A 10,940-nucleotide genomic window follows, 5' to 3' on the forward strand; every position below is an offset into this window, starting at 1 on the left:
TTATAAAAATGCCTAGGCCTTTTCTATTTAAAAAAAAATCCGTGGCTTGGCCTGAGCCTGTATAGGCTAGTTTGTAGGCCCCTGTTATCGGTCTGGCCTATTTCCACCCCTACTTATAAAATAGTTAATCTTCATGGATTTCGTAAATATCTCTGCAATTTGTTTTTCAGTGGGACAATATTTGATCACCACTTCTTTCTCAGCTATCAACTCTCTTATCTTATGAAACCAAATATCAATATTGTTGGACTGTCCACGGAAAACCAGATTCTTACCTAGTGCAATAACTGACTTGTTTTCACAATATATCTTTGTAGGACTATTATGTTTCTGATGTATCACTTCTAAAATTCTTCTTATCCATACTGTTTGAGTATCACAACTGGCTGCTGCAATATATTATGCTTCAGCGGTAGAAAGTGCAACAACTGATTGTTTCTTCGAAGACCATGAAATTGCACCTATTCCTAAATGAAATGCGTACCCTAACGTGCTTTTTCTTGTTTCTATATCTTCAACCCAATCAATATCTGTGTATCCAACAAGTTCCACTTCATTATTACTAGTATAAAAAATTCCATCAGTTAGCGTACATTTGATATATCGAAGAATCCTCTTAACTCCTTGTAAATGGCTAACACATGGTTCTTCCATGAATCTGCTGAGCAAACCAACTCCATAAACTATATCTGGTCTTTTAGCAGTCAAATATCCCAGGCTTCCGATCAAACTTTTATATTGGGTTGAGTCTACCCTCTTTCCATCATTTTCTCTTGTCAACTTCAACTTTTCTTCAATAAGTGTGTAAACTGACTTTGAATGCTCCATCTTAAACTTCTCCAGAATATCACCTGCAAACTTCTTTAGGGAAATGAAAATTCCATCATTTTGTTGGACGACCTTAATGCCAAGGAAATATGACATTAAGCCCAAATTTGTCATTTAAAAATTTCTAATCATAGCCTCCCTGAATTTTGCAATCATCTCTGAATTATTTCCAGTGAAAATCAAATCATACATATAGGCATACAATAAGGACATCACCAGGATCAATGTATTTGATATATAACATGTGCTCATGAGGATATCTTTGAAAACCATTCTGCACAAAATAAGAATCAATCTTATTATACCAAGTTCTTGGCGTCTGCTTCAAGCCATATAATGCTACTCAACATACACTTCTTATTCCAGATTACCATTAAGAAATGAAGACTTAACATCCAATTAATGTATTTTCGATCTATTTTGAGTTGAGATCGAAATAATCATTCTAATTGTATCCAACCTTGCAACATGAGAAAATACCTCAAAGTAATCATTACCTGGTTTTTGTTTGTATCCTTTTGCCACCAACCTTGCTCTATAGCGATCAATCTCACCATTTGGTTTTTACTTTGTCTTGTACACCCATGTTTTATTCTTCTTTATTGCATTGATTTCTTCATTCATGATTTTTCTCCAATTTTCATCATCAACTACTTCTTAAAAAGTAAATGGCTCACAATATACTATTAAAGCAAAGTTGATAATCTCCTCATCATATGGATCATTATCATTACCCAAAACAAAATCTTGCAGTCTGGCTGGTAATCTACGCGTCCTTTATTGTTTGTCGGATGTTTATGGCTTATCAGGTGTTGTTTGTTATCTGTTGGATGTTTCTGACTCATCAGGTGTTAAATTATATTCAGTCTCATCTTCGTAATCATTTGAAGTCATTATTGGATCTTTTTGTGATTTTGAGGATCAATTCCACATTCCTCCTTCATCAAAAGTCAAATCTCGACTGACAATAAATTTTTGTGTCTCTGGATTGTAGAGCTTATAAGCCTTTGAGTTTGAACTATAACCACAAAGATACATCTTTCTCCTTTGTCATCTAACTTCTTTCTCAATTGATCTGGTACATGGGTATATGCAATACATCCAAAAACTCTAAGGTGACTGATTGGAGGTCTTTTTTCACTCCAGGCTTCTTCTGGAGTTCTTTCTTGAACACTTTTTGTAGGACACCTGTTTAAGATATAAACTGAAGTAGCAAAAGCTTCTGCCCAAAATTCCTTAGGCATCTGTTTGGCCTTCAACATGCATCTCACCATATCCATGATTGTTCTATTCTTTCTTTCAGCAACCCCATTCTGTTGAGTTGTGTATCTTGTTGTTAGTTGATGCTTAATCCCATATTGCTCAAAGAAACTTGTACCAACGAGGTATTCTTGGCCTATATCTGTTCTCAATGCTTTGATTCTACAACCACTTTATTTTTTTACAAATTCCTTGAATGTCTTGAATTCATCACAAGCTTCTAATTTCTGTTTCAAGAAATATACCCAAGTCTTTCTACTGAAATCATCAATAAAAGTAATAAGGTACTTACAACCACCTGGTGTTGGTATTTCCACTAAACACAAGTCTGAATAAATTATCTGCTGTAGTTTTTTTGCTCGCCATGAAATTTCAGTTGGAAATGAATCTATATGCTTCTTTCCAATATGACAAGTCTCACATACTCCGTTTGGAATATTCACAATAGGCAATCCAGAAACATATTCTTTTCTCGACAAGTAATTCAAGCAAAACAAATGAAAGTGGCCAAATCTCATGTGCCACAACCAATCATCATTTGGAATGGTAGAACTCAAGCAAGGAAATTTTTCATGTTGAATTTTCAAAGGAAATAGGCGGTTCGGTGCCATTCTTACCTTTGTGATAAATCTACCATTTATGCCAATCAATGTGCAAAAACCATTGTGAATTTGCATGTTGTAACCTTTCTCCGATAGTTGTCCCATACTCAAGAGATTATGATGGAGACCAAGAGCATAGAAAACATCACAAATTAAGTATTGAGTTCCATCTCTCAACTTGATGGAAATTTGGCCTTTCCCCAAAATTGGAATATTTGAATTGTTTCCAAACTTCACGGTAGATTTTACCGTTTCATTTAAAGAAGAAAATAATTCCTTTTTCCCACATATATGATTACTACACCCAGTATCCAGATACCAAATATCCTCTTCTTCAGAATATGTATTACTGGCCAAAAATAAATTTTGTGGATTTTCAAAGTACTCACCGATATTTTGATACGAACTTTCTGCCACATTTGCTTGATGTTTGTATCTGCATTCCACTGCTTTATACCCAAACTTTCCACAATGATAACAATTATAATTTGTCCTTTCTTAATTTTAGTTACCTCTTCCTCGACCACGATTTTTAAACCCGAAATTATTTCCTCGACCACGATTGTTGAATCCAAAATTATTTCCGCCTCTTCCTTGATTGGATGGATTGAAATTATTGTCTCTCCATTGGTTGAAGTTTCCACGTCCTCTTTCTCTATAACTTCCTCAACCTCTGCCTCTATAATTTCCTCTTCTTCTGTTGTAATTATTTTGGCCTCTTTCTTCTCCGTTATGACTTAATTCAGAAATGTGGTTTAAATTTACTTGAATCCTGAGAGCTTCTTCTTTTACTAATTTCTCAGTCTTTTCTAATATTCTGTTGACATGACTTTCAATGCTTCCCTGTAATTAATACAAATGCATACAAAGTCTCTGTGTCGTGGGACTTAATTATTGTAGTCACGACATGGTCAAACTTCATTGGCATCGTACGTAGAATTTGTGAAAGTGCCAACTGGTCAAACTTCATTTAGCAGTCTTTGATTTGCTATTTTTTCAAATATTGAATAATCAATACCTTGATGAATTTGTGAAAGTGCCAACTGGTCCCTTCTACGACCAACTTCATCAGCTCCTTGTTGTAAACTGGGATCCATAAAGCTCCAAACATTGTGACATACACTTGAGTGGTTGTATTTTCCATGCAAGCATTTGTTAGATATAAAAAAAAATTAATGTAGTTAAAACTAAATTATAATTAGTCGCAAGTTAAGTTGATTACATTAATTATTTTTGTATTATATATTTATCTTAGTTAACTATTTCATTTTATAATTTTATTATTATTCACTTAGTGACCAACACATAATTCAATAAATACTTGGAAAAAATTGTTTTTTAAATACATTGAGTAACTAATGTATCTAGACAATATATGGGTTAGATATATTGTCTTTTCAATAAACAAAAAAGTAAAATTTTTCTTATAAATAGGACCAATTGAAGTATTATATTATGGCATCAGTTTGAAAAAGAAGTGTAGAATGCAAACCAAAATAATAAATAAAAATAAGCCGATAAGTTATAACAAATTCAAGAAATACAATGAGGACATCTATGGAACAGCATGTATGAGTAGCAGAACAATTTAGTCTTTTTCAGAGTACATAATTTTCTAGATAGTAAAATTTATATATTAGCTTAAGAATTACTTTCTTGATATATCTAACTCTTGTTGATCTTCTTTCTTGTTCTATTTCATCATTCTCAACAAAAATTTATCTAAACATAATTTATTTTATATTAAATCACTTTTACTCAAAAAATAATAATTTTATGAAACTAATTAATTCAAATCAATTCTCACAACTACAAAACAAAGAAAAAACTCAAGTTTGTCCCCAAAAAATTTTAATGCAAAACTGTTATCCTTCTCTCACAAATTAAAGTGGCAGCTAGACTAGTATGCATCATCTATTATGTTGCGTAGAATTATTTCATTTTAACAGAAAAATATCTAGACTGAATTTTGTTTTGTTGCTCTATTTTCCTTTCCACAAATCAAACAAAATTGATTATATCCCTATAAAACCACTGCCTTATCCCTTTGCTCAACATTCAAACACAAAAACTCAGAAATGAATAACAAAAAGCCACATGCAGTATTGATTCCATGTCCAATTCAAGGCCATATAAATCCAGTATTCAAACTAGCAAAGTTTCTTCACCTTCAAGGCTTTCACATAACCTTTGTCAACACCGAATACAATCACAAACGCTTGCTCAAATCAAGGGGTCCAAAAGCCTTTGACAGTTTCGCTGGTTTTACCTTTGTGACCATACCAGATGGTTTAACTCCAATAGATGGTGATGGAGATGTTAGTCAAGACATACCTTCTCTTGGTCAATCAATTAGAAAGAACTTCCTCCAACCGTTCCGCGAACTTCTTTCTAGACTTCATGACTCTGCAAGTTCTGGCCTTGTCCCTCCAGTTACTTGCATAGTTTCTGATACTAACATGTCATTTACTATACAAGCTGCTGAAGAATTTTCACTACCAAATGTTCTCTTTTTTCCAGCTAGTGCATGTTCTTTGTTGTGTATTTTGCACTTTCGTTCCTTTGTAGAGAAAGGTCTCACACCACTCAAAGGTACTACTAGATATAGCTTTTTCTTCAGAATATAATATATGCGTAGGTGCGCGCGGAATTTCAAACTATTAACTTTGATATGTTCATGATATGCAGATGAGAGTTATCTAACAAATGGATACTTGGAAACCAAAGTAGACTGGATTCCAGGATTGAAAAACTTTCGGTTGAAGGACGTCGTCGACTTTATCAGGACAACAAATCCAAATGATATCATGTTAGAGTTCTTCATTGAGATGGTAGATAGAATTCATAGAGATTCTACTATTATTTTGAATACTTTTGATGAACTTGAGAGTGATGTAATAAATGCTCTAGTCTCTATGTTTCCTTCTCTTTACCCTATTGGTCCTTTACCTCTATTGTTAAACCAAACTCCACATAATCATCAATTAGCATCTCTAGATTCCAATCTTTGGAAAGAAGATACCAAGTGTCTCGAATGGCTTGAATCCAAGGAACCGGGGTCTGTTGTTTATGTGAATTTCGGTAGCATCACAGTTATGACTCTAGAGCAATTATTGGAGTTTGCTTGGGGTTTGGCCAATAGTAAGAAGCCGTTTTTGTGGATCATTAGGCCTGATCTTGTCATTGGTGGCTCGGTGGTTATGTCATCCGAGTTTGTCGATGAAATTTCAGATAGAGGCCTAATTTCAAGTTGGTGTCCACAAGAGAAAGTGTTGAACCACCCTTCAATTGGTGGATTCTTGACTCACTGCGGATGGAACTCAACCACCGAAAGTATATGTGCTGGAGTGCCAATGTTGTGTTGGCCATTTTTCGCTGATCAGCCAACAAACTGTAGATTTATTTGCAACGAATGGGAGATTGGAGCTGAAATCGATACAAACGTGAAGAGAGATGAGGTGGAGAAGCTTGTCAATGAATTGATGGTGGGAGAGAAAGGGAAGAAGATGAAGCAAAAGGCAATGGAATTGAAGAAGAGGGCGGAGGAAAGCACTCGACCAGGAGGTTGTTCATATATGAACATAGAAAAAGTTTTTAATGAAGTATTGCTTAAAAAGAATTAGAATTATTTTCTGCAATGCAACATTGTACTACTTCTTTGATTTTCTTCTATTTAATGTACTCCATTGTCAAGCAAAAAAGATGCATTTCCATATTCTCCCCGCCTTATGCCTAACTTCCTTAACTATCTCAACTTTTTGAGCTCTTGGATAAGGTCTATTCCACCATGATCTGCCTCCAAAAAGTAAAGTTTTTGTAAAGATATCAAACACCCAATACCATCTTGCATTTGCACTCTTGTTGTAGAGTTCAACATAGAATAATGCCCTTCATATTTTCTATAATAAACCGGAAGAAGCCTTAACTTTATGAGCTTGTTTATCTCTTCTGGTAACTCGTGCACTTGAGTTTGCCTTAGATTCAAGGTTTCTAAGTTGACTAGCTTACCGATGGATCTGGGAAGAACGATAACTTTTGTATGGCTCAAGTTCAAGTACCTTAGATGGAAAAGATCCCCCAAGTCATCAGGAATAGAATTCAACAAAGAATTCTCAAAATCCAGCACCTTAAAAACCTTGAACTTGGCAATTAATCCATCTATGAAGTGATTAGGAAACTCACCTTTGTCGAAAACAAATATAGCGAAAACAAATATAGCACGAATTCCTGAGTTGCTAGTATTTGTCAAGTCATTGTTGAAGATAGCTGCTATAGAAAAGCCTCATACATGATGTAGTAATCAATGACATCTCGTATACGAAAAGATACTTCTCTGAGCTGCTTCACCCAAGTTTTAACTCCGTTGGAACCTCCTCCTCCACCATCATCACCATACCTTGTGTCTGCATCCTTGAGGAAGGCATGGATGCTCTCAAGTTCATCTTTGATTTCATTGAAGTAAGTCACTTTCAACTCCTTTCACCAAAGTTTTTTCTTCTACTACTGATCCGAAAGTTTGTTTCAATACACAAATTGGCCAAGTTGTTCCAAAGCAAATGACACTACAGTTCCTGCCATATCATTTCAATGTTTTCAAGAAACAGCTCTTGCACTAAGCTTGAACTTTCTCCAATTACAATCCTTTATTCTTTGAAGTCACCCTTGCAACCAAAAAAAATGTAAAGGTGAGTAGTTGAAAGAATAAAGGGTTTGTAATTGGCAAAAATGCAAGCTTATCATATAGTTAAGAAGTCACCCTTGCATTTTTTGGTTCATCCCTCTTCTCTTCCAGAGTTGGTTATACATTCCCAGATACAACAACACAATAGATGATCTGAGCAAGAACCCTAAAATTGGAAGGGTTTTTGAGAGGACCGTTGAGGATTTGTAGCGAGAGGGAAGGAGAGTCTTGCTGTTCTTCTATTTCGGTTATTGACGTTTGGATTGCTAGGGAGCTCATGAAAGCTAAAAGGGGTTAGGGTTTCATTCTACAACAAGGAATTTGTTACGACTTCTGTGTTCTAATTTGTTACCGACTTAGATCAATCCATAAAAAATATACAGTATCTTTTGAATTAATATTGGTATTTTTACAAAGGTTGGGACGAGCTTTGCATCAAGCTTCCAACTTTAGTGTTGTTTCTAGATTAAACTTAATCCACCATTAATAGAAAAATTTCTTAATTGACTAGAGAGTTGGACAATCTTGTCATAACTGCTCAGATAAAAAGGTTCATGAGGTAATTCAAGTAATCTCAAAAGCTACACAAAAAGATAATAAAAGGACAAATAGTTTTTTTTTTTAGGTAAAGTCATTGAAGGCTTTAGAAGCATAAACCAGGAAAATATCCAAATTGAGTTCAATAAGAAAAGTCTAAAGAAATATCTTAAAAAAATTTGTTTGTGCACTCATCTAAGGTGAAAAACACCTCTGAAAATCTAAAATTACTCTTTTGAAGATTATTTTCGAAGGCATTCATATTTTAATTTTAAAGATTTCGGATATGCATCTATGAAATCGTTTCTCTTTAAAATTTTCTATTTTGGATGTCCATCTCCGAAGATACTTTTTTTAAAAAAAAAATGTGTCTTCGGATGTGCACATCTGAAATCACATTTTTTTTAAAGAAAAATGTGTCTTCGAAGATGCACATTTGAAATATAAGGTTATTTTAAGAATTTCACTGCAGATTTGTAAGAAAGTATATGAGTGTAAAAAGAAATTCTCTATCTTTTATTAAACAAATTGAACCAAACGTTCAATTAATGTTCAATTAATGAGATAATTGTATGTTTGAGTAGAGTAAGACCTCGAGAAGGATTTTCTTTTTATGGAGGGATGCTTCCAATCTACTAGAGATAAAACTTTAATAATTTTGAATTTAGAGTACTTAATTTTTTATTTATCATTCTCATCATATTGATGAGTAAGAGAAATAGAATTAGTATCGATCAAAATAAATTCATAATATTCATGATTTTTAATAAGTCTTTTGGCAAAAAGAAAAATTCAGGAGGCAAAATTCTTGAAATAACTGGTAATAATGACGTATCTGTGTCGTACCTTAAATTTTGACCGCTTGTTTTATAATTATCTTTTATTTTTAGTATAAAAGACTCACAAACCCACTTATACAAGGAAATGATGGTTGACCTCCAACCAAATAATAAAGATGATGAATCTAAGTGTTTGCGTCTTTTCTTTCAAGTAATCTTAAGAATAAAGTGACCAACCTTCCTTCCCAATGGTGGATTGAAGTAGTTAGTCATCTTTCCACAAACAAAAACCTTGAAGTTATAAGTCTTCAATCTTCTTAAACCATGAGCTCTAAACCTTGGTTTTACACGGGATAACTAATAATCTGTGAGATTTTAACACTGGGTTGATCTTGAACCTATGAAGCTTTTAATATCGCACTGAGCTTCAACCTATCTTGATTTTAATACCGAGTTGACCAAAAACCTACCAAGCTTTTAATAATTGGATGAGCTTGAACCAATCTTGGTTTTAACACTAGGCTGATTAAGAACCCATGAGATTCTATAACGGGCTAATCTCGAACCTAAACCGGAAGTGAATCACACAATTCCAAACCAAACATTTTAATGGCTTTAGCTAAACCCAAATAAATCACTAAATGGATAATATTCAACCAAGGTGTATACAAAAGATTTCCTTGGTGAATTTATAATTCTACCCTTTCCAAAATTACAAATTTTTCTCACTCACAAAAGCACTTAGGCTAAAATATTAATGAGAGAAAGTTAAAGAAAAATTTAGAGAGAGTGTGTGAGATAGTTAAAAGTGTCAAAACACAATTCTGAATGAAATGAAATGAGAAAAATGACCTCTATTTATAGGCTAGAGGTTGACTCAAAAAGGAATTTTCAATAAATGCATTTTAAGACAATATAATCAATTGACAAGTTTTTCTAACCAATTATAAGTTTGAAATATAATCGTTTGTAAGTTTATAAAGGAAGGAAAAGATATCTAGTTGTTGCACATCATTAAGGCGTTGTCCTAATCGCTTGAGCTCAATTTTTAACTGACATTACCGATTAGACAAAAGCTCTAACCGATTATATAAGTCAAAATTTTGTCTCTTGCAATTTCGACAGTTCCTAATTCATCTGGCATAACTTCAAGATGTTTTTTAATGTATTTTCTTTGGTAAAAATATTTTTGAAAAGCATTTTAGTGAGTGTGCGCTTTAGTCATGCGCTTTTACGATAAAGCTTTTATGCTTTACAAGCAGGTTCACTCACTACTAAATTAGGAGGTACCACATTACTTCAAGACTTTGTCAGATACTTTCTCTTTTGTGGACACTTTGCTTGAGTAGCTTTGTGATGAGGCTTTAGGTTGCATTTCATTTGATTGCCATCATCAGATAGTCAAGACCATCAAACTCTAATGATAATGTTTGCATCTTTATCCGCTTAACCGTTCATGGTTGACTTATCATAAGATATTAGTTGTTATCGTAAAAAGTTGATGTCCTTGTTAAAAGCATATCACATGCAAAACAAGGTTCCACAAAATGGAGGTATGATCATGAGTCAAGCATATATGCAATGTGGTGTTTTATTAACTTTCTCACTTGACAAATCCTGAAATGCATTTCTAAACAAGTTGTGAAATACATGCAAGGTGGTATTTTTAAACAAAATTATTGTAGGAGTGAGACTAAAAATACACTTTCGGACTAATTTTTAGGAAAATGGAGGTGTGACTCACTTAAATCGTGTATTGTTCTGCAATATGTGCATCTAGAAATATAATTCAAGATTAGTGAATGGTGTTTTCAGGTTTGAGTTTCAAGATTAGTGAATGATGTTTTCAGGTTTTCTCAAGACTATGTTTGGAAATTATGAAATGAACGAAGCAAAGCGGAACAAAAATATCATTACATTGTTTGGAAAAATTTGGACGAAACAAGACAAATTGTTCATTCCGTCCAAATCGAATGGAAGAAATATGGTGGTAAGTGATAGAATAAAATTGAATCCATATTACTTCATTTTACTCCGCTCCATCCGATTTTAAATGATTCAAACAATTGAATATCATTTCATTCTATCTCATTCAGCTCTGCTCCGACCGATTTTAAATGATTTAAATATTAAAATACTATTTCATCTCATTTCAGTTACTCAATCTAATTTCATCTATTCAAACAAAACCTTAGATTCACTGCTAAGGACCAAACTCCAAAACTTAGACTAAGTTGGGCTAAAAGTGACCCA

General features: G+C 33.6%; 1 protein-coding gene across 1 annotated transcript; it reads left to right on the forward strand.

Moving 5' to 3' along the window:
• Positions 1-4,594: 4,594 nt before the first annotated feature.
• LOC131610455 (7-deoxyloganetin glucosyltransferase-like) lies at positions 4,595-6,405 on the forward strand. The gene is made up of 2 exons (XM_058882410.1): positions 4,595-5,282; positions 5,379-6,405. The coding sequence occupies exons 1-2, from the start codon at positions 4,769-4,771 to the stop codon at positions 6,311-6,313; spliced, it is 1,449 nt and encodes a 482-aa protein (XP_058738393.1). The 5' UTR covers positions 4,595-4,768; the 3' UTR covers positions 6,314-6,405.
• The last annotated feature ends 4,535 nt before the right edge of the window (positions 6,406-10,940 follow it).

The sequence above is a fragment of the Vicia villosa genome, linkage group LG6, assembly GCF_029867415.1.
Source record: "Vicia villosa cultivar HV-30 ecotype Madison, WI linkage group LG6, Vvil1.0, whole genome shotgun sequence".
Lineage (NCBI taxonomy): Eukaryota > Viridiplantae > Streptophyta > Magnoliopsida > Fabales > Fabaceae > Vicia > Vicia villosa.

Excerpts from the sequence above, each read along its gene's own strand:
- LOC131610455 (XM_058882410.1), top strand. The coding sequence starts at position 4,769 with ATGAATAACAAAAAGCCACATGCAGTATTGATTCCATGTCCAATTCAA. Across the intron at positions 5,283-5,378 it reads AGGTCTCACACCACTCAAAG|ATGAGAGTTATCTAACAAAT; the intron begins GTACTACTAGAT and ends CATGATATGCAG.